General features: G+C 37.3%; 5 protein-coding genes across 7 annotated transcripts; 2 read left to right on the top strand and 3 right to left on the bottom strand.

Moving 5' to 3' along the window:
• Window positions 1-987: 987 nt before the first annotated feature.
• Window positions 988-6,960, bottom strand: LOC130722955 (DNA repair protein RAD5B-like). The gene is made up of 18 exons (XM_057573852.1): window positions 6,089-6,960; window positions 5,838-5,971; window positions 5,581-5,716; window positions 5,419-5,472; window positions 5,107-5,253; window positions 4,862-5,013; window positions 4,691-4,769; window positions 4,389-4,598; window positions 4,131-4,274; window positions 3,892-4,044; window positions 3,586-3,653; window positions 3,349-3,471; window positions 3,161-3,260; window positions 2,933-3,045; window positions 2,194-2,845; window positions 2,024-2,095; window positions 1,823-1,921; window positions 988-1,336 (listed from the first exon to the last, which is right to left on the bottom strand). The coding sequence occupies exons 1-18, from the start codon at window positions 6,917-6,919 to the stop codon at window positions 1,214-1,216; spliced, it is 3,390 nt and encodes a 1,129-aa protein (XP_057429835.1). The 5' UTR covers window positions 6,920-6,960; the 3' UTR covers window positions 988-1,213.
• An 805-nt stretch (window positions 6,961-7,765) lies between these two features.
• On the top strand, window positions 7,766-8,734 carry LOC130722956 (enoyl-CoA delta isomerase 2, peroxisomal-like). The gene has a single exon (XM_057573853.1). It carries the CDS (start codon window positions 7,868-7,870, stop codon window positions 8,588-8,590), a length of 723 nt encoding a protein of 240 aa, XP_057429836.1. The 5' UTR covers window positions 7,766-7,867; the 3' UTR covers window positions 8,591-8,734.
• A 574-nt stretch (window positions 8,735-9,308) lies between these two features.
• On the bottom strand, window positions 9,309-12,391 carry LOC130726621 (uncharacterized). The gene is made up of 5 exons (XM_057577926.1): window positions 12,191-12,391; window positions 11,089-11,203; window positions 10,911-11,000; window positions 9,696-9,794; window positions 9,309-9,607 (listed from the first exon to the last, which is right to left on the bottom strand). The coding sequence occupies exons 1-5, from the start codon at window positions 12,256-12,258 to the stop codon at window positions 9,506-9,508; spliced, it is 474 nt and encodes a 157-aa protein (XP_057433909.1). The 5' UTR covers window positions 12,259-12,391; the 3' UTR covers window positions 9,309-9,505.
• A 665-nt stretch (window positions 12,392-13,056) lies between these two features.
• On the top strand, window positions 13,057-16,665 carry LOC130726395 (CASP-like protein 5B3). 2 transcript variants are annotated; one of them, XM_057577655.1, is made up of 5 exons: window positions 13,057-13,145; window positions 13,238-13,431; window positions 15,032-15,121; window positions 15,949-16,081; window positions 16,196-16,665. In XM_057577655.1, the coding sequence occupies exons 2-5, from the start codon at window positions 13,301-13,303 to the stop codon at window positions 16,388-16,390; spliced, it is 549 nt and encodes a 182-aa protein (XP_057433638.1). In that variant the 5' UTR covers window positions 13,057-13,145; window positions 13,238-13,300; the 3' UTR covers window positions 16,391-16,665. The 2 variants fall into 2 exon arrangements, with proteins under 2 accessions (XP_057433638.1, XP_057433639.1); XM_057577656.1 differs by lacking the exons at window positions 13,057-13,145; window positions 15,032-15,121 and having other exon boundaries at window positions 13,154-13,431.
• A 1,073-nt stretch (window positions 16,666-17,738) lies between these two features.
• Window positions 17,739-21,979, bottom strand: LOC130723849 (transcription factor bHLH104). Of its 2 annotated transcripts, none has more exons than XM_057574985.1 (5): window positions 21,798-21,979; window positions 21,135-21,197; window positions 20,702-20,779; window positions 20,260-20,422; window positions 17,739-18,346 (listed from the first exon to the last, which is right to left on the bottom strand). In XM_057574985.1, exons 1-5 carry the CDS (start codon window positions 21,893-21,895, stop codon window positions 18,098-18,100), a joined length of 651 nt encoding a protein of 216 aa, XP_057430968.1. In that variant the 5' UTR covers window positions 21,896-21,979; the 3' UTR covers window positions 17,739-18,097. The 2 variants fall into 2 exon arrangements, with proteins under 2 accessions (XP_057430968.1, XP_057430969.1); XM_057574986.1 differs by having other exon boundaries at window positions 21,716-21,827.
• Between the last annotated feature and the right edge of the window lie 1,606 nt (window positions 21,980-23,585).

Genomic DNA, 23,585 nt, shown 5'->3' with positions numbered 1-23,585 from the left:
AATTAATTAATTAAAATAATAATATAACTTTATATTCTTTTATGGAGTGGAAGTTTAACGTACTTTTACCATAAGTTTTAATTTAAAACTATTTCATACATATTTATTCTTGAATTATTTTATAAAATGGTTACTTTATATACCAGCTCCAACAGTATGTAAGCATTGAGAATATTTGTTTGGTCAAATATTAGAAAGTGACGTTTTTTTCTGAAAAAAAAAATAACCAGAAAAAAAAAGGAAAAATAAGTTTACATTAAATAATTTTGATTTGAATGGAATATTCCGTTAGCATCTTTTTGAATGAGGTTAACTTGATAAAATGAGTGGGGTGGAGTGTATATTTTGAATAAGAATGGGGTGGAGTGTTTTTCTAGCAAACCTTGAGGGGGGTAAGTGTATTTTACTCATAACTTAATTTTTTAATAATATTTCATCGTTCAATTTATCAAAAAAAAACATTTCTCAAAATAATAATAATTGATTAAAAAGCATTCCATTTTTGCTTTTTTCAGCAGTGGTTTTTCTTTCTCATTCTTTTATTAGAGAAATATAACACATCTACTTTTCTATCATCTGTTATTAGTTATTACACATACTTTAGATTTTTATACAAAATATAAATTATAAATCATTTCATTTATTCCTTTTTGAATTATTCTGACAATAATTAAATATTATCATAAATTTTATGTTAGATAATCTCTTGGGTCATATTCTAGTTTTAATAAAGTTTGACCGTAAGTATTATTTTTATTTGGCCTATATGTTATAAATAAATAGAACACCAACTTTAAATTTTCTTCAAGTACCTTTTTAGAAGGAGAATGTCCGGTATCCTTCAATTCTTTATTTAGAAATTAAAGAATAAGTTGCAAATTATAGCTTATCAAAAAAAAATTTAAGAAAAACCATTGGTGCATGACAAATGAAGATTTTCCTTCATTTTAAGTGAATATGAATATCAAAAATTGCAAAAACTGAAGGTTAGGGGCTGAACAAATGACCAAAGATAAAGTAATGCTTCAAGATTTACAAGATAGTCTGCTTTCGCATATTGTACGCAAAGGATAAATAAGCCATTACAACCGCCAAAAAAAGAATCCATTAGACACTAGTCAAAACCCTACCACCTATACAAAAAGTGCTTCATTGCAGATCTAAAGACTAGACATTGTTGTAATACTAAAACTAGGCCAGCTACAAAATAAATTCATGAGAATAAGATTTTGAGGTCATGAATCCTAGCAGACCGAACTTCATCATCGGTGAGGGCACCAGATATCATCATCTGTTTCCTGGCTTGGACTTGTTGCAAACGAGCTTCCACTGTGTTCTGTTCACAATCAATACCCACGACTCTTTGCATTAGTTAATTAGATTTTCTTTTGATAAGCATTAGTTAACTAGATAATGTACAGAGGAAGACCAAAAGAAGAAAATGCGGCTCCTCATGAAAAAACGTGATTCATGTGAGAAAAATGCTTTTTATATCTTACAAACTAAGAAAAGATATCAAACATAAATTGAGAGAAATGCATAATATTTGGCTGCTCAACGAACTTAAGTAGTGAAGTCAATGTAAGCATCATGAGGGGCCACCCAATCCGTCTGATACGAAATTTATAAGTAAAACATGATAAACACTTGTTTGTTTGACAACAAATTACGTAGCATTGTGTCTATAATGGGAAGTTTGAATGTTCCAAGTCCAATCGGGACCATTTGACTAATACTACAAGAAAACGGGTATACCAAAATCAAAGTAGGTGAAGATAGATAATAAATTGGATTGCAAGTGGGAAAAAATGGATTATCTAACCTTAACGATGAATCTTCTAACAATAACTTTTCTCTTTTGTCCAATACGATGAATCCTCATTATTGCTTGCTCCTCAACTGCAGGATTCCACCATGGATCCTACATTTTTCATTATACTGAAGAGTTAGCATACACAGAAAATTGAAGTTCCACAGGTTGAGATGTAGGACAGCGTTAGTTAAAACAGGCATATTGTAGTACCATAAGGAAAACATTGGAGGCTGCAGTCAAGTTCAAGCCCACACCACCAGCTTTTAGTGACATCAACAACACCTGAAACAGTACAATGGGAAAATAATAATCAGTGATCCAGAATGATGTTTTCATTGGAAATCATAAATGGTTCAGTGTAAATGTGTAATTTCACTTACCCTTTTCTCACTTGTCTTGTTAAATTCATCCAGAACTTTCTCCCTCTGTTTTTGAGTCAATTTCCCATGAAATCTTAAATAACCAATTCCTCTACTTCTCAATGGATTCTCCAACAGATCAAAAAATGAAGTCCACTGACTAAAGACAATACTCTTCTCATCAGTTGACATCTGAATACGTTCCAAGTATTTCATTAGCTCAGAAACTTTTGAAGATTCAGTCATATTGTTCTCAATATCAACCTTGAAAGGGCTTTCAGATGGACAAGTAATCAGATCACTTTTCAGGAGCGACTGACGACAGATTGGACAATTACCACCCGCTGAGTTGCCCCAGCAATTGAATAAACACTCTCTACAAAACCTATGTGCACATGGTGTGAACACAGGATCATCTGGTGAATCCATACATATAGAGCATTCTACAGTGTCACCCTTTTGAATATGCTCCAAAACCTCATCAATGTACCCACGGGATTGGATAGAGTTGGAGGCAGAATCACAATTTTGAAGGAACCTACTAGCAAGTCTGTTCAACTCTGCATGTTGCTGTGGATCACTTGGGGCACATATATCAGATGATTCAGTATTTGTCTGGAGGAATTTTCTTGCAAGTCTGCTTAAGTCTGCATATTTCTGGGGATTACTTCCACTGCATACACAAGGCAAAATTTTATTAGTATTGGAAGAATTAGGAATGGAAAATGTGTAGTAGAAATTTAGTGTTCGCCACACTCACCACAGAACCAGAAATGGATGGTTACAGCACCGTCTTAACTGCATAAGTAGGTCGAGGATATTGGCATAATGATGAAGAACTTTTCCTTGTGCAACATACTGATCAAATTGAACCTGTTCGTATTGCGTAAAAAGTTCAAGAGTCATGACTCATGAGACAGTTAATATTGCAATTTGCAAACACAAATATTTACATTTAGAATCCCAAAGTGTTTATGGTGCAACTTACCTTAGATCTCGTAAAGAGAGCATCATAGAAGTCCCGTTCAGATTCCGATTGTTCGCACTCAATCAATTTAATATCAGTTGGTGGCAGGACAAGTATAGGCCTGAAGAAACATTGTCAGCACTGGTATTAATTATCATAAAAGACATTGCAAAAGAGACAGTTCAAGTGAAATGAAAATGACTGGTTACCTTCCATATTTATCCTTTGTTTCCTTCGTTCTTCTTAACATCAGTGTCCTCAAAATGCCCTTGACCAATTTCAGGGCCCTTGGGTCATTATTCTCATATGGCCTTTGAACCAGCTTGTGCCACCTACACAGAAGCAAAATGCAAAAGTATCAGATACATCTATCAAAATAAGCAAAACTGTTTGTGCTTCAACTAAAAATATTACTTTTAGAAACAGATCAAAATTATTTGTCATACCATGCCCAGCTGCACCAAGGTTCAGCCCCCAAGAAGTGCAAGAGACTGAATAGGTCTTCTAAACTATTCTGCAACAGAGAACACACCAAATTTTAGAAACAAGGTGCCTGACAGCGAGTTATTATTGCTTAATGAACAATAGGCCCATTATAACAATTAACTAATCAGTACTGAGTTGCCAATTAAAGAAATAGAATCTCAAATGAATGAGAATGATAGGGATTTCATTTGTGTAAAGAACTACTATCCTGGGAATTATAACATAATTACATAAATAATATTTGCCTAATTATTAGAAAGACAAACCTGAATAGGCGTTCCAGTTAGACACCAGCGGCAGTGAGAGGACAAAGCAAAAGCAGCCTGGGCAACCTGACTTTTATGCGCTTTGATATGATGAGCTTCGTCTAGCACCACCCTATACCATTGGATCTTGTGATAGATGCTATTCTCCCCATCCTGGTTTCAAAAGTCAGGGTACCCAATATAAAGAATTCCTTTTATACAAATGGATGGAAAGAAATTACAAAGGAATATCTCCTTACACTTCTGAATGCAGCTGAGAGAACTCCATAAGTTGTTAGGACAACATCATACTCTGAAATCAACTCAGCACTATTGGTTCTACCCCCACCATAATGGACAAATATGGATATACTGCGAATAGCTGAATGGGTTTCAAGCTCATCCTGGAGATTTTAGATGCTTGTAAGCTACTTTACCACTTAGAGAATGTCATTTGAGATATATGAATGAACTATCATAGTTTTTTTCCTATTTGGCTTAATAGGAAGAAAACTCACCTTCCACTGACCTAATAAGGCCATGGGACAAACAATTAGAGTGCCACCCTGCACATTGTTTGAGATGCTAGCATTCTTCCTCTTATTTGTGATAATATTGTCATTTACACCATCTATAAAGTTGTTTCCTATCTTCGACCTGCCTGGATTACTGAGAATCAAAGCAATTGTCATAACAGTCTTTCCAAGTCCCATTGCATCAGCTAGAATCTGATTGGAAGAAAAAAATGTAACAAGAAAACTGTTAAAACTGAATGTAATATGTGGTGTCTAAAAAAATTGATGGCCTAAAACAAACTTACTCCTCCTCTTGCCATCTTTGTTGCTTTTGGAAATTTGTTTGTTGCTTCCCCAGTGAAGATGTTCACATAAATTGACCTTCTGTTATAAGATATGTCAGGATAAGATAAACAGTGGTATTAAGGGAAAAAAGCTGCATTTCATTAGTTGAATCATTTATTATCAGTACATACCCATTGCATATATTGTAAGCTGACCAGCAAGGATGTAGATTACTCTCAGCATTTGAAATGTCAATTCCTTTCTCAATTTCTGACATCCAATAGAGAGCTTGACTTTGGTAAGGCTTCAGCTCACAAGTCAGGGTGCGTGGTGCCGCTTTCTCCTAAAGATGTATAAGACAAGAATGTTGATGACACTAACAAGAGGGATGTGTTTGGAGATAAACAGCTGATATTGAAACACTCAAGTACTTTACCTCCAGGTCAAATATTTCTGCAGCTCCAATAATCTTATTCAATGCTGACTCAGAAATAGCCTGTTCATCTTCATTCTGCTCAGGAGCTGGCTCGCCACCCTTTCTACGCTTTACCAAAGGCAAAGCTGCAGCTTCATCTGAATCAAGCTGGGAGCATAAAGAGCAAAATTAGGTCTCTTCCATGCAGAGGTTGCTTAGATAATCAATCAGACAGCATTCATAATAATGGTGTTCATTACACCATGTTCAACAATGAAATCATTAAAGCAATAATCTGTTAAAAAGGAAAAACACCAAAATGGAAGCACATACCTTCCGATAAAGTAACCGCTTTCGAGTATCTATATCATCAGGGGTGAAATCAGCCTAGATAGATATAACAAAATCTCATTACGGAATGCAACATTATGAAGAAACAAAAAAATAAGAATTTTGAAGTATGCCTAATGGCTAATGCATAGGGAGGTTTATTACCTTCCGATGTGGCTTAATCTCTAGCATGTTGAGCAGTGTAAGGAGTGGATAAGTAGCAGTGTTTATATTACCACAAGCCTCTAGCCTCCAAGAAGTATCAACACACTCTGTGAAAACAGAGCTGTGAACATAGAAGCTGCCCATGAAAATAAACATGCCATCCATTAGACTCATCACCAACAACACCATTTCTAATAAAGTAGCAAAATGAACACAAATAAAAGAAACAGAAAAGAACCTATTAAGGTTAACTATACCTCACTAACAACATGATTTCTTGCATCATTTGCAGGCTATATGGCGCAGCAATGCATCGGCCTCGAACCTTCACATTTCCTGATTGCACAAGTGGAATGATAGCTTTAGCCCATTCCATTGGGAGCCTCCCAACCTGAAAATTAGATCAACAACAACAAAAATAGATAACATTAACCTCCTTTCCAAAATCAAACACATTGTTCAATCAGACAATCACATTATAAAAAGTTACAGATTCGTAAACAAGTACCTCTCCAGAACGAATAGTAGAGATGCGAACGATCCATTGGGATTTATAAGAGTAATTTGGGAGAGGGAAATTGAAATGAACAATCTCATTGTCCACCAATCTCTTCACTCCTCTTGCAGTTGAAATGGCCACCTCAACCTTCCTTCCCAGCAACGACCACCCTGGTTCATCAGGAAACTCGCCATCCTCCAGATTCGGGATCCTCCTCTCCTCCACCACCTCCTTCTTCACCACCTTCACCACCTTAACCTCATCCTTAACCGCTTCCTTCTTCACACAAACCTTCTCCACATCAATAACTCCTTCCATCGCTCGAATCGATGGTTCCACAACCGATTCTTCCTTAACGGTGTCCACATCGATGACTCCTTCCATCGCCTGAATCGACGGTTCCCCAACCGGTTCTTCCTTCACCGCCTCACAAACGGTGTCCATATCAACGACTCCCTCATCAGCAACTTCTTGCGCCGTTTGAATCGGCGATTCTCCTTCCATTGATTTCAGCGAGTCCTCGACGGACGCGACTTTCGTGTTCGTGGCCTTGAGAAAATCGTCAAACGAGAGCATCGACCGTTTTCGCGCCGCCTCGGGAACCGCTTCTTCTTCGAGCGGCTCATCCTTCACCTTCAGCGGCGGCGTGGCGTGGACGCGGGCGCCGCCGGTGCTGGTGAGGGCGCGGACGACGGTGAGGGGCTGAGCGACGAGTACGCGCTGGCCGTTGATGTAAACGACGTCGTTGTTGTTGTTCGATGGGGAAGGAACCTTCTGGAATGTGAATGTTCCTCCTCCTCCTCCTTCAGCTTCTTCTGTTGCAGCGGAATGTTCCGCCATTGAAAATATAATAAAATCAGAAAATGAAGAGGCGAAGAGAATGAAAGTGACACAAGTGAAAAAGTGAAGGGTTTATAAAAGGAGAAACAGCGCGCGCTTTTCAGAGAGAGAGTGTGAGTGTGGCGCGAAATCAATTTACCTTTTAGCGCTGCTTTTTTTGGTTCTGCAATTAATGTTAAATTTGGCGCCAAATATGTTTAAGGAATACAATAATAACCATTAATCATAATAACTAGTAATATTCTTCTGATTACTGTTAGACCTTGTTCTTGGATGTAAACTAGTAAATCTTTTGTTCTTGGTAAGTTTTGCTTTGAAAACTGAATTATTTGAAAGTACAATCTTGTAAAAGAAATAAGGTTGAAATAATTTTTTTTTGTCCTTTATTATATGTAGTTCTTAGTTATGGTTCTTTCCTTTCTTTAATTTGATTTCAGTGAAGAGGTGTATAGCATTGTACTCAGGTGAAATTCCAACTTAAAAAAAAGGCACATTTGGTGAACCATGGCCATAACCAGCGCTATTGACAATTAATGGAGTTCGAATTAGGAAGAAGTCATAGTTAATTGGTCTAATATGTCTAATGTGAAGGAGATGGATGGGTGAGTTGAAGGATTACAACTCATTGCATTCACATTTTTAAATCTTAGAGGTACTGACGTTAAAGACTTAAAATAACCCTAAAAGGATCTTCTGGAGGTGTTGATATTGTGACGAAAGTTAAAAATTATTACTTAACCCAATCAAATTGTTACTTGTGATTTATGAGTTAGAATATGGTTCTTAAATTGGCTATGTGAAAAAATGGAGTGTCAAAACTTATGCAACTATTTCAAGTGGGTCATTGAAGAACTCTCAACTAGTGAATGTTGACTAGCTAGCTATGAACATTAACTTAAAGCATTCACTCTCACACACACGGTCAACACTCAACACACAACCAAAACAATGTGTACATTAGAAAAACGAGGATCGCTCTTCATTCTAACCCTAACCACCGACGACGACGACCAACACCGTCTCAACCCCACCCTCATCTCTTCCCTCCTCACCGCAATTACCCAAATCAAGTCCCAAGCCACCGACGGCTCCGCCCTCGTCACCGCCGCGCACGGCAGATTCTTCTGCAACGGATTCGACTTCGACTATGCCCGGGCTGCCGGCTCCGTCACCGGATCCCGCACCCGCCTCCGACACATGTCCGACTCCCTCCGGCCTGTTATAGCAGCGCTGTTCTCCCTCCCGATGCCCACTGTCGCTGCCGTCTCCGGTCACGCCGCCGCTGCCGGGCTCATCCTCGCCTTGGCGCACGACTATGTCGTCATGAGGAGCGACCGCGGCGTACTCTACTTGCCGGAGATGGACCTCGGGATCACGCTTCCTGACTACTTCGCCGCCGTGGCGAGGGCGAAGATCGCGCCGGTGCAGGCGAGGCGCGATTTAGTGTTGAGAGGGGTGAAGGTTAGAGCGGTGGAGGCGCTGGAGATGGGGATTGTGCACTCGGCGCACGATAGCGCGGAAAGCACTGTTGAGGCTGCGATGCGCCTGGGGGAGGAGCTGGCTGGGAGGAAGTGGGTGGGTGAGGCTTATGGTGAAATCAGGAAGAGTTTGTACCCTGAAGTTTGTAGTGTTTTGGGTTTGACTCTCAAACCTGTTATCTCCAAGATATGATTTTCTCAGAATTTGAGTCTGTTTTATCTCTATACTACTATTGTTTTTGTAATGGTATGTATAAAACATAAACAAATGCATGTATCAAAGTATGAAATCTTGAAATGTGATCAGAAACAAGGAAAAAACTATTATTATGGTGTATGTATCAAAGTATGAAATCCTGAAATGTAAAGAAAACTCTTTTGAATGGAAAAATCTTTAGGTTAGTTTTGCACAGCCTCATACTCTGAGAGATTGGTCTTGGAAAAAACTCATTTGATCAATCATTTACCGTTTAATGCTTTGACTGTGAGGTGAGAGATTAGTCATGTAGCACGAGGAGATACCACCTAACTTGCAGATCCAATACCTCTTGATAGGAAGAGCTTGTTTTTTATGTCAAAAACTGCTTCTAATCCCTCCCCAAATTTAGATCAGATAAATTTCTGTAACTTAGTTCTCATCAGAGGTTAAAAGTTAATATCAATCCCTCTTGATGAAATTTTGCAGCAAAATTAAAATCAATTTTATGGGTCTTATATTTGTTGGATACTTCATAGTTTATACATCAAACTTAAATTATACTGAAATGGATTAAAAATGAACCAATTCGAAGTGTATGAAATACTGTTAGTATGGAGTTTACTACACTGCTTTCTTCAAGGAAATCTATCTTTCTCATGAAAATGTTAGCTTAATTTCTTTGTGCGCAATGAAAATAGATTTGAAAGTGAAATGAGGAAACATATATCAATAACCAAATTGTGATCCAACTGACAAATACACATAAAATATGAATATGTGTAAGTAACTATTCCCAACACAGACAAATAAACAAAAAATCTGAATGTGTAAGTAACTATCCCCAACTCAGCCTGAAGCTGCGACTAAGTAGATTGGCAAACAAATGCATTACATCTTTTGGTCTATTTCCTAAACTGTCTTTGTTTTTGGGGTCTTCTTCCTTAGTTGTCTCCTGGGAATTGTGTTCTTCATCCCTATAAAGAATAGCAATGCTCCAAAAACTGCTGTGTTCTGACATTAAAAGTAACCAATATATTAAGTTATCACACAAATAAACCATCCTTAGGAAAGACAACAAGTGAAAGAAGTTTGGACAAACCAGCATGAAATCGTTCAGCAAGAGATGATATTCAGGCTTGCTGGGTCCATAGTTATAGAAATCATGCAGAAGTGGAGTAGTAAGCCCCTGATGCAGAAGCTACAACGAAGAAAAAATTTCAATGATTTACAATGTTTTGGAACCACAACAATGAATAGAGCTTAGAAAGTAAACTTCACACTAAGGTGTTGAAAAGTCTCACAATGACTATCCTTATAAAGGGTAGAGCAAATCTCACTCCTAAGCTCACTTTTGGGGTAGAGGTAGACCTAACCCAAATTTTAATACAAGGTAGGCAAAATTGGGATTATGCTTCTTATCCGGGAAGGGTGTGTTAATCGTAAATCGCATATCGTAAGATTTAGCAATTCATATCTATGTATGTATGCATATAAGTTCATATATATGCATAGAGTAGTGTAAATAACAAAAAAACACTTTAAATAACTAGAAATACTTAAATAAAGTAGTACATTAGTACTCATTAGTCATAACTCATAACTCATAAAACATACCCATAATTCATAGGAATGTCATATTAAAACAGTCTCAGTACCAGCCCCGGTACCAACCCCAGTCCCAGTCTCTCATCATCAATGAAGGAGCCTCGTTGATGGTGTCGGACCATCGTCACGGTGCAGTGGGGGAGAGAAGCGGGATCACAAACGCGGGTGAGGATGAGAAGGGGACTCAGGTGCTCAACAAATTAGGGGTTTGCGACATGGGTCACGTTTAGGAAGCGGGTCAAACCAGCGTCACATGGACAGAGCTTAATTGCATTATCGCTTTTAAGGTGCCATTATGTGATTTTAATCGCGTATAAGGTCAGATTTAGCCAGAAAAGGAATATGCCATATATTTTGATTGCCCAGGTGCATAGTAATCGCATAATTGTAGGACTAAGGTGCTATGAACTGATTTTAATCGCGTGTAAGGTCAGATTTAGCCAGAAAAGGAATATGCAATAGATTTTAATCGCCTAGGTGCACTGTAATCGCATAATCGTAGGACTAAGATGCTATTATGCGATTTTAATCACATGTAAGGTCAGATTTAACCAGAAAATGAATATGCGATAGATTTTAATTGCCTAGGTGCATTGTAATCGCATAATTCCAGGATTAAGGGATTAAAATCGAGATTTTGACTACCATGCTTCAGAAAAAAAAATTGCAACATCTTCACATTCAAAACTAAGTGGTCTAGAGGCCTTACCAAGAAAAAAGCTCCAAGTGTGCTGCCAAACACAAATAGAATCCCTCCAAGCCCCTTTAGAAATATGATAGTTGCAACAAAATGCTGTTCCTGTATTTAATACCATTTTGAAAGGGAATTAGAACCAAAAAAATGAAACCCATTCAGCAAAAGTGTAGTGAGAAAAAGTTGGCCTTACATCAATATCTGGTAGCCCTACCCCCAATTTGGAGGACAAATTTTTCTTTAGAACAGTGAGCTTGGGAATCAACTCCTTAGCAATGGGTCCACCATTGGCATCAAATTCAACATACCTTGCAAGTTGCAACATAATTTCTTTATCAATTCAAAAGTACTAAAATTGCTATCATAAAATTACCTCACTGTAACAGCTTTGTATTATAAGCGATTATGACACATAAAGCATTACATTAGTAAACCAAGATTACTCAAGGTACGAAACATTTGATTTGCTAATTTTATTTTTGAACAAGTTACATCACACCCACCCAGGTGAAACAAATCATGATCCGCTGGTGTGCCTCAAGGAAAGTTGCAAAACCAAATAACACTAGACTAAGTATCAGTAACAAGTCAATACTAGTGTTTGGTATTGGGGTCAGAAAGGAATTGGAGCTGAGATTCAGAGATAGATGAGGAATTTGTCAAATCAATATTAGTTGCAGGAGAATGAGATGAAGGAGCAATGGTTCTGGTAATTAAATGTTCATTTGAGTTCAGGCTCAGTTCAGAGTAAATGAAATTTAGCTGGTTTTCATTACTTGATATATTTACAATATGTACCTGATGATACTTATGAAAAAATAAGATGGATATATAGATCTATCAGCTTCTAGTATTTACCTAATCAAACTTCAAAATCCTCCATGAATTGAAGGATGTAACTTAAAAGGAATAAACAACATAAACATTATATCATATATGACCAACTCAAGATTTCAAAGGGCACTGGCTTTTGCTAATATTCAAGACCACTCAAAAATCTTATCCACTATCATGCTATGCTAGGATGCTTATGATAATTTAATAATCTGCAATAACATCATGTCATCATCTACATTCTAGCACTAGCCTAAGATCAACCTTATTCTAAGAATCCAATATGTCCTAAAATCTGAAAAAGTAACACTTTCACATTCAAAACGCCAAAGCAAAGCAAGGGAATGAAAACCCAGATCCCAAAATCGAAAACGAAGAGGAAAGTGAAGTCCTTTCTAAGAATCTGAATGGCACAGAAAAGAGGAAAAAGAAGTTGATAGATCTATAAAAAGAGGACTTACATCTGCCATGCGGAGAGGATGAAGAGGGAAGCAAAGAGGAGACGACCCAGAAAGGAAGCGAAGCCCATTTGTCTCCCTTTTGCAGAGGTGAAGAGAGAGTGAAGCTCGAGAGACAAGAACAGGGAGACCCAGACAGACAGACTGAGAGCGAGAAAAAATGAGTCGAGGAAAACTAAGTGTTATAGAGAGAGAGGCTGTGATTACGCATGTCAATTAGTTTTTTTTAATATAAAAGAAAAACATTTAATTTTCCCTTCAAATGATTATGATTGAGATATTAGTACTGATAGAAAAATAATTGAAATAATAACAATAAACTATTTTTTTCGGCACATCGGAAAATTAAAGACACACTAGAAACTGCAACACATCCAAGACCTTGAGCAGGATGGGCTGAACTTCAAAACACGGGTCTTGCCACACTTGCAGTCCTCCGCAGGTCGACAGAGCACCAAACTTTGCATACCTAGACCATTGCACTCGCGAGGGATTAAGCGCAGCTGCAGCACCCAATCTCGAAGAAGAAAGCTTCGAACCACTGCAATGGTTGGGCAAAACCAATCACCATCCATGTCCTCCAAAGCATCTAAAACCTGAGCACAAACCGTCTCCACCACCACACGCCTAAACCCCGCATCCCAAGCAACATGAAGGCTATCCCGTATCGCATAAAGTTCAACGAGAAAAACAATAAACTATTTTGAAAGCGAACTCTAATAAGAGCAATTCTCTCATATAACAAAAAAAAAACTCCATTACTACTTATTCAGATTTTTTTTTATTATATTCATAATAAAAAATTATTTTAGCATCTACTTATTTATTTAATTGTACTATTGTAATTTTTATACAATATTAAAAATATCGTAAAAAAACTGATCCAATACCCTTGGGAATTACGTATTAGTTGTTCACTTCATTCCCTTGATCATCGCTTCATGATCATCTCTCGAGTGTGAGACTCTCTTCCTGTCACTCTATTTTGTATGTTAAAGGTTATTCCTTTCGTTCTTTGATGATTTGTTCTGTCACTTGTGCGCATTTCAGACCATTGGGTGTCCATTTTCAGCTGTTAATTTTGTGAGGATCGTTTTGATTTGGGGTAGAAAGATGAGGAATTTTCCAGGGACACCCGGCACTTTTCTTGGGTTGTTTCTTCGGATGGCACAGTTCACTTTTGCTGCTGGGTCTGTTGCTTCCATGATTACCACAACTAGGTTCTTTAATTTGACTGCTTTTTGGTAATTTCTCAATCATATTATATTCATTCATATATTATCTTAGCAAATTGTTTGTGATTGATTCACCTTCATATCTTGATTCTATATACATTTAAGTGAAATTAAATTACCCTCTTTTACCACATTTTCTATAACATTTGTAACAATCTGTTTACATCTAGTCCTGTGCTTGAAGCAAATTGTTCGTAACTTCAACCATTAATATATCTATTTCCTCTGTTAAATGGTTCACTTCTTCCACCTTAGAGGGTATGGTAGTACCTTTTGAGTCAACCAGGAAGATTCTACCATACAGAGATTTGAATGGTGTCGTTTTGGAAGATATATTGTTACTGGCATTGAACCCAAATTCTGCCCAAGTTAAGAGGTCATTTATTCAGTTCAGACCCCAATCCCATGAGACATCTCAGATAGTTTTCTAATCAATGATTTAGAACCTCCGTCTGACCATTCAGTTTGAGATGATTGGTTGTGGTATAATTCAATCTTCTACCTGCCTGTTTGATCTTTGATGAATTTCAAGCTCCTCTTTGTCCTCCTATTATTGGAAGCCATTGATGAAATGCTTCCCCCCTCCTGTTCTTGCTGAAACTTTGGTTTGTATAGAACCCTCAACTCTTCCCCATACAGCATTACAGGCATTAGCTACTGGCCGATTCTTCTCTTCAACCTTCTTGATCATTGTAGTCAATTTTTTCGGTTTATACAATTGAACCTCTAAAGCTACTTCCTCCTTTAACCCTTTCAAGAACACATCTAAACAGTAATCTAACTCTAATCCTTGAATCATACTTACATAAATTTCAAATTCTTCTATGTATTCACCCTACCTGCCCTCTTTGTTTCGTCCCTAGCGAAATGGCAAATGGGCTCTGCGAAGAAGTAGGATAAAACCTTTCTAATACTGCATTCCTGAATTCTTTCCACATAAAAATCGGATTGCCCGCTTCCCATCTGTAGAACTAGCTCAAAGCCCGGCCCTCTAATGCCACCATAACATCATCCTCCCCGGAATAAACTGGTAGCTCCATAATTTCAGATTCTCTTCCGCTTAAACTCCTACACTCCCTTTTCATTTCAACGAGATTCCTATGGATTGATTCCTCTGGCTCAAACCTTGGTTGAGATTAGCATCCATGATCCATGTGCTGCCAAATACTTTCCACCATTGTGTCTAGCCAATTTAACATTTCACTATCTGCTTCTTGATTGCGACTTACAATTTCCAGCTTGCGTTCCATAGTTTCTAGCGTTCCCTATATTGTTTTACATACCATCAACACTAATCTCTCTCCCACAGACTCCAGAAGGAGCTCAAACACCAGTTCCGTAGAACTGGTTGACACACAAGAAGAAAATTGTATATATTGCTATAGAATTCCCTTCACTTACCCAATGTGATTAAGCGTAAGAAAGAATAATACAAAGAATTTTGTTGGATAATTTGAGATTTCTAACACCTCTCCCACTTTACACATTCCAAAACAAATGACACCCTCCAAAATTCCTTCCCATGATATTTAACTGCCTTAGCAGTCACAGCTAACTCTTGATGCTGCCCATTATTCCAATGGGCCCTAACTAACTCTAACTATTACAGTTATTCTGGCGGTTTCCAGCTGTACCTCGACTCTCTCTCGACTTCCATGTTTTTCTCTCGGGTAGACTTGGGTTATTTGAGGTTAACCACGTAAGTTTCTTTGTTTAGATCTCACTCTCTATCTCTTATTTAAATTTTAGTTCTAATTTTTAAACAACCCAACATTACATCCACCTCCCCTTTTTTTTTCTTTCTCTCTATCACTTATTTCTCTTCTCTTCTTTTCTTTTCTAACTATTAATTAGGGTGTTTCTAACCATTATTGATTTTTAATTTCTTCTTTCATACTACTCAAATCTTCTTCTTTTTAAAAATAAACTGACTGTATGTTTCAATGCTTGAATTAATGAAACAAACTGAAAATGTTTATATGCAATTTAGCACTTCATGCATAAGGAGACTGATCTGACATAATAATACTGAATAAAGTGACTGCAGCTAGGTATGGAACTAGGATTTTAGTCTAGATGAAGAAGGGTGCTTGTAAAGGATGGATGTCTTTAGTAAAATCTCAATGGGATGTGATCGATAGGATCAGAAATAGAAATAAGAGAGAAAGGGGGAAGATGAAGAAGAACAGAGAGAGATGGGAGAAAATATAGAGAGAAAAGTATTACTGATATCATTCAACATTATTGAACATCCATCTATTGAGTCACAATGAGACTTATATAGCCAACTAGAGTTAGTCACATCCAACAGACTCTATTGGAAAAGCATGCATATCAGTGATATACCCCCAGAACTATGAACTTTTTTATTTCTATTCAAAACTATGTTCATGCTTTTCCCTGACTTAGAATGAAACATGTTTCTCATGAAGTGCTTTGCTTCTCATTTTCATCTGTACTTCACTACCGCTCCTTGGATGTTGGATGTAGAATAACTCAATGTTAGCTGTTCCATTGGTATTGCAGTCACCTGATTACTTTAATGGGTTTACAATTCATTTGGAGTTTTACGCTTGCATTAGTGGATGCATATGCTTTGGTGAAAAAGATTTTCCCCTTTAACCCTATACTGGTTTGCCGCATTGCAGTTGGAGACTGGGTTAGTCTCTGAGTAAATCTTTCCTCTTCTTCATTGGTTTGTTGCATCCAGCAGGGCTTGTTCATTATGACGTTTATCAATTAACAAGTTCACTTCTTGACCATGATTCCACAGGTAACAGCAATACTATCTCTATCTGCAGCTTCTGCCTCAGCTGCCATTACAGTTTTGTACTTCCATGATGTGGGACACTGCCATTTAGGACATGAGTGTCATAAGTACCAGATTTCTGTTGCTTTGGCGTTCATGAGCTGGATATCAACTTCTATATCTGCTCTAATTATGCTTTGGCTTGTAGCATCAGAGTAGCTGCCTCTATTCACCAATTCTCACCGCCAAAGTTCATTGAATATCCTTTTGATGTGTAAATAGCAAAGTATATAGAGCAGAGCTTTGCATTCAAATGTAAATTTCATTTCTTCATTTCAACTAGAATTGGGATAGCTGCAGATTGCACAAAGTCACTAACAATTAAAGATGAACATGCAGAGGAAGAATTCAGGAATAAAACTCCTTAGCAACTATACTCGAGCACTTGTTAATTTTTACATTTTGAGAGAAAAACTCCTCAAATAATGGTTTAATTCAGGTACAAGGATGGCATAACGATGTTATTCTCTGATTTATTATTATACACCGTTCGGATGTGTTTGAGAAGTGGAGGGAAGAAATTTAAAATCTTTATCATGTTTAATTAGGAAAAGTGGAGGGGAAGTGAGGGAAATAAGCTTTCTTGTTTGATTCAGGAGAGGAGGGGATGAGAGGGACAGTGAGGGAAATAAGCTTTCTAGTTAACAATTTTTAGTATGATATTAGAACTATTGTTAAAATGAGAGGTAATGATCTCATTAGGCGACTCAACAATTGCTTAACATAGTGTTTGTTTGGACTGGAATGGAATGGAGGGGGCGAAGGAGTTGAGAATGGTTTTTTGAACTTATTTTATTTGTTTCAATTTTTCGGATGGGAGGGAGAATGGAGGGAGTGAAAAAATATCTCATTTAGAAATGCATAAAAGTACATAGAGGAAATGCAAGAATTACATGTCAATTATTTGTCCAATAAACTGCATATCTTGTATAGCTTTTTCATCCGTGAATTCCGCCAAAGGTCACATGTAATTTAATATTGCAATTCTTGCACCAAGCCTTTGTAACAAATAGCATCTTTTTTTTTCATTTAAAAATAATCTATCCACTTAATAAGTATGATACATTAAATTTGCAATGTGGTTTGAGGGGTAAACGAAAAAATATTGAACTAAAAACAATTAAATGACATAATGAGATGAGACTTTTCAACAGTAAAAAATTAATTATATATGTGTGCATGCGTCTAAGCGTATTAGGATAGGTCACCCGAGATTGACCTTGAGTCCCTTACCTTACTCTCACATGTCAAATAGATCAGAGTCATTCCTTAAATGAAACTCACTTAACCTTACTCTCGCATGCGTCTAAGCGTATTAGGATAGGTCACCCGAGATTGACTTGTATTGATGTGATGGGCCAAATTGTACTCACCCACATCCAACATAAATAAATTTAATATTATATAATGTCAGAAAAAACTTCAAAATACTATGCCAATGTCACCTTATATTTTCATTGAATTTTAAATTTTGAAGTAAGAGGACAATTTGAATTGGATGGACATCTATAGAATTTTCATATTATTGCCATCAAAGATTACTACAAAGCTTAACAGTCAATGACACTTGACATTTCATATTGAATCCCAATTAATTGGAGTTGAGTCAACCAAACTCGCTTTTCCCGCATGAAACACTCCCAACACCTATTCACAGGACTCAAACTTGACACCTTATTTAAAAGGAATAAATTTGTTATCACCTAGACCAACAAAGGATTGTACTTGTAAGACTATCAAGACATGTTACTACTATCTTTAAAAAAAATCCAAGCAATGACAAAATTTACATGTCAATGCAATGCTTCCACAATGTTGTCAAAATGATGAATATGAGGATTATCCAACGGGCAGCAACACAAGCAACTACGCAGCAGGAGGCCTGAGCTCATGATCGTGGGATGTATCTCGGGCAGATGAAGGAAGATATTGCCACATTGGAATATAGCCATAGTTTGGATAAACAGCCATCTTGTTCACCGTTGGTTGATATGCTGCCATAGGGGGAGGCAAAAACCCTCCTGCTGAGACGGGCAAGGCTTTCAACTTCTTCTCAATCCTTTCTTTATCTGCTTTAAGAACAAGTTTCTCTTCACGGAGTTCGTTTTTCTCTGCCTGTTACAGAAATAAGAATTATATAATCTCAAACACTCAAGCAATGCAATGCCCTTGTTGATGTATCTAACTCATAGAACACCTGAAATTTTTTCATACAAGTTAGATTTTGTACCTATTAGACAAGGATGATAACGCTAGTATGGCTGATAACGCACATATTAACTAACCTCGTGCTGAAATTCAACTTTTATTAAAATCATGAGGGACAATAAAGATCAAACTCCAGACCCCTTAGTTGCAGAAGTTTTAATAACATGTCATGAATCAGCTATCCCAAAACTTAGAACTGTTGGGTGGAGACACATGAATGATTTTTATATTATATTTCTAACCTACCCCTTCATGTAATAGCTCATTAGGGTTGAAGTGTGGACAATGCACATGCCCACTTACCTTGTGAAACTCATGGGGGCAACAAGGATCAAAATGGGAGCACTTGGTCAAATACCATGTCATTAACCAACTGCTCCAATAGCTTAAACACTTGGGTGAAGACATGAATGATTTTTAAGTTTTATTTCTAATAAACTATAGCTGCCTCACCATTGTTGGTATATGATTATCCCAAAACTGATATTTTCAAATCCACATCTAAGCAAAGCAGGCCTTGGTAAAATGGCCAACTGCCAGAATAAACGGCTTATGTAACAGAAATATGTGCATATGAGGAAGGAGTGACAATATCCTGCAGAGTCAGCCGCAATTAGTAATATCTGAAAGGCTATCAGAGGCAACTGGTGGTTTATGTTAGATAGGCCATGATTACAAGCCATGTCCACGATTTAACTTCCTTGAGAAAGGAGTTACAGATCCAAAAAATCAGTGTCTAATTGAGTTCCACAGAGAGATGATATATAACTATATAAGGGTATAGGTTGAAGCACAAATTGCTTCTATCCCTCGTCTATATTCATACTATGCTTAGTTGTCAATATATCAACCCTCAATCAAGCTCCAATGAGTCCTCAAGAATCAATTTCCTTCATTTATGCTTGATGTTTGGGGTCACCACTTCTTAAACTCATTAGACAATAGCTTTTCTATACTGATCACAGAACTTAAATACTGCAATAGAACTTTCTATTCTATTTCAGACTTTGAAGTCGTAAGGTTCCTTTCTTCAATGAAGCAAGGAAAAAAATCTAAAATTATATATGCAATAACAAATTTGGAACTTAATGTGAGAGTTGATAAAACATAACTAAACTGTATGTGTAATTGTTAGTAATCAACTTATTTACTAACTTGGACTAGGCCTGTTAGTCATTCAAACCAATGGCAAAATATGCAATATTGGCTAGAAGTTAGAACAAAGGTTGAACTTGACTAACAAACTAGAATGTAGGGCCAACGGAATGCAAATGTCACTCAGATTGAGTATATGACATCGATCTCTATGATAATGAAATAGGCTTAGCCATGGCAATATTTTTCTCTTCAACTTCTATCAATTTGTACTAACTGCTTAATTTGCAAAATCTCTATTTTATTTTTTTACCCCGTTGGAGGAAACCATGTTAGTTAATGCTTTCCTGTGTATATTTCTACATCAGTCCTTGCATCAAAAATCATATAATTTCAACACTACTACTAGGCACTAGCCAAACGGACTAACTTTAGCAGTGCCATGAATTGACCATTAATCTAAAAGTGAAGCTTAGAGTATGCCTTCCTTGTGAACTATAATTCAAAATAGGGAAAACAAATCATTTAAAGATGAAGCTTCTAGCAGTTGAACTAAAATAAAAACCATTCATTCTGAAGACCATTTAGTGAGATTTCACAAATGTAGTAGACTAGTAGGTAAACAAGATAACATTTAAAAGAAAATTAATCCAAGAAATATAAAAAATAAGAGAAATGAAATATACATATCACTATGATAAATGGTTGATGCAATACTTACTGACCTTTAAACATTTTATTTCCTCCAATAATTTCTCATTTGTTTCTTTGAGTTCCTGAGCTTCAGTTTTAAGTTGGCTCAAGACTCTGATAGCATCATCAAGTATAGCTGGCTTATCTGTTTTCACAGGTCTCCCAGGTTCCAAAACAGAGCTCAATTCACAAAACCTGCAATAATTACAACCAAGTTCTTCCCCTTTACCATTAAAAGAACTAGCAAAATACACTAGAAAACATTGAGGAGGTGTTTGACACAGGCATCTCTTAGACCTAGGTAACTTAGAATATCTAAGAACTAATATCACTTCTGACATAAATTACTGGTCACAGGATATATTTCGTATGCAAACGTAGCAAAATGATGTTCATCATAAGCCACAACAGCTACATGAAAAGCAAGAGAAGCAGCACGTTGAAGACTAACTTTGATATCAAACCACAAATTACCTTTCATTGAGTTTCTCCCTCCGTTGTTTCTCACGGCAGGCTTTTGTTCCCGCCTTGCAGCATGAATCAGTGCGCCCCCTACAAATGATTCTCAGGAAATTTATTACAAAAACCAAACTGTAACACGATTCGAAAGATTGCATCATTACTCTTTCAAAACAAAATAAAAGGGTTACCCAATCCATCTATAAGTTAAACACTGTAATGCAACAGAATAAGGTGATTCAGAGTTTAGACTCTATCTACCAGATTCATGTGGCCTTATGATGGATGGTTTGAAGTTTAGATTTTTCATGTTAATGAATGTAGTTTCAGATAACTAAAAGCGAGTTTATATAAAATCAAAATAATATATTCCCAATTTTTCAAGACTATACTATCAATCCTCACATTCTCAGACAGTAAATCACTTCATAAGAAACAGACAAGATACCTCTTCCTGGTGTTCTCTTGACTGGCAACAGCAACACTAGGAAAGTCGGCTTCCGCGATCACACTGGCAAATACAGGAAAATAGTTGTATCAGTCAGGTTTGCCACACAAAACATAAGCACCAACAACAAGCATGAAGTCTCTAGTGGTCTTATTTTTATCGTGCGCCTAATGAGCGCCTTTGGATCAGCGAAGGCAATCACTCGCCTTATGCCACTCTCCGAGTTCGGCTACATAGACCAATCCATATCATTGCCTCTATCAAATTCAAAAACTAAATTTGCAGCATACCAGTTTACCCAGAAGAGAAGAAACAATTAAAATGAACTTTGAACTACTCCAAAGAACAACCAACCCTTTTGATTACAATCAACAAAGGGGCAATAGAGAAAATCCAAAAATGATTAAAAAAAAACTTGATTTTTCCTTTTTATTAATATTAATATTAATATAACAAAAACTTAATTTTTCCAAGGAAGCATTTGAATAGAATTTAAGAATTGGGTGTATGAGAAAATATGAATCCAAGCAGGTAACACCAAATTCCAAAAACATAAAAAAATCAACAACATGATGAATTACCATAAGAAAAGGGTGATGTTATGCTTCACCATTTCGCAGAATTGTAATGAACAGTGAATCGAAAAAAGAAGAAGAATTAGACCTTTGATTGGGATTGGACCAGAGGAAATCGGTGGGAGGAGGATCAAGGAAGGAGTAATCGAGGAAATCCCAACAGCCGCTGTCTTCTAAGGAATCCATTTGCGGGGCGCTTTCCACTTTAATCAAACCACCACCTACCTACCTGCGAGAAAACAACCTTCTACCATTCCGAAGCAAATAATAACAATTATTTCAGATAGAATAAATATTAAATGTTGCACATACAACTTGGTTTTCGTCAAAAAAAAAAAAGAATTTATATATTTGAAATATAAAACGGATAAATTTAAAAAATCATTTATAGACAAAATTCTTTCATTAAAATTGACCTAATATATTTTATCGTCTTGAATAAGGTGTCCCTAGCCGATAGGCGTGAGATAATCATTTGCCTCACAGTTAGTGTAGTGAGCGATAGAGGGCTAACAAGAGAATTTTTTTCAATTCACCATAATTAGGACTCGAATTCTCAACCGTTTGCTTAAAAGATGTTAAAAGATGAAGTGTTGAACCATTACGCCAACTTACTTTGTAAAATATATTAAAATTTAGTTTGTAAAGTACTTATAGCATTTCCAAGGGTTCTTATTTTGGGTACCTAAGTTTATTTTAGAAAAGAGAAATAGTATAAATAATAATAAAGAATGTTGTGAAACAACCCCTCTCAACACAATGGGTACAGTAAACTAGCCAGTCAAAAGGCTGAAAAAAACCAACAATCACAGCAAAATTCTTCCCAAAAACCTCTAAAAACCAGCAAACATCATACCAAAACCCACCCAAACACCTATAACCCAGAAACCCAAACAACAAACAGATTCCTACCAAAAGAAAAGCAAGCGACCATGAAAAAAAAAAGACTAAGGGAACCAGTCCAACTGACCCAATCAATCAAAACGGATCCACACCCAACTTTTCGATGGACAAAACACGGTCAAGGGCAGCAAGATGTGGCAATGACGGTGTAACACCCCGGATTTTGGGTGTCACTTTAGTAACTCAAAATCAAAATAAGGCGGAAAAGCAAGTACAACTATATATATACAACTCCTGCTGTAAAATAAAAGTCAACGTCACGAGTGACGGAAAAGTAGTCTGAAAGTGATGCTCGCAGGCTAATAGGGACAAACCATGATCTGTGACAAAGTGTGATAGTACAGTCCAACAAAAGAAAGCAAGTCAGCCTCAAAGCGGCCTCAACAAGACCTCCTAAGTCCAACAAACTCCATATGATCCTCATGAAAGAGAATCACACAAAAGGCTATAAGCCAGGAACTACCTTGTCCCAAAAGAAAAGACCATCAGAGCTACGACATACTCCTACTCTAACTACCCAAGAGAGCGTGTCTCAATACTCCTCCTCATCCTCCTCCTCGGCATAATCCTCGTCAGAATCAGAGTCCAGAATGATCAACTCGTTGTCCACATCAATAGTCTCTCTCCTCTCATACCGAGACACCAACCTAGACGCCCCTGTCTCTGCATCCACCACTCTGATGGTCACACCCTCCTCCGACACGCGTACCAATGGTACCACGCTATAACCACGGGAGGAAGCATATGTCCTAGAGCGAATGACGGTAGCAGTGTCAGAATCATCCTCGGACTCAGCATGCCTGGAGGAAGAAGCGGCAACGGAACGGTCAGCGGCGGCGGGAGAGCTCGATCCAGACGATGCTCCACCGGCAGGCTCCTCCGCAGAGGGATCCTTGTCGCCAGACGACGGTGGTGGTGGCGGCACTCCGGTATCGGGACCACAGTGAACAGTGGGTGGCAAGTTGAAGTTCAC

Source organism: Lotus japonicus, chromosome 6 (genome assembly GCF_012489685.1).
Source record: "Lotus japonicus ecotype B-129 chromosome 6, LjGifu_v1.2".
Taxonomy (NCBI): Eukaryota; Viridiplantae; Streptophyta; class Magnoliopsida; order Fabales; family Fabaceae; genus Lotus; species Lotus japonicus.
Note: the sequence above shows the minus strand (reverse complement) of the source record. Positions and strands in the feature narration are given on the sequence as shown.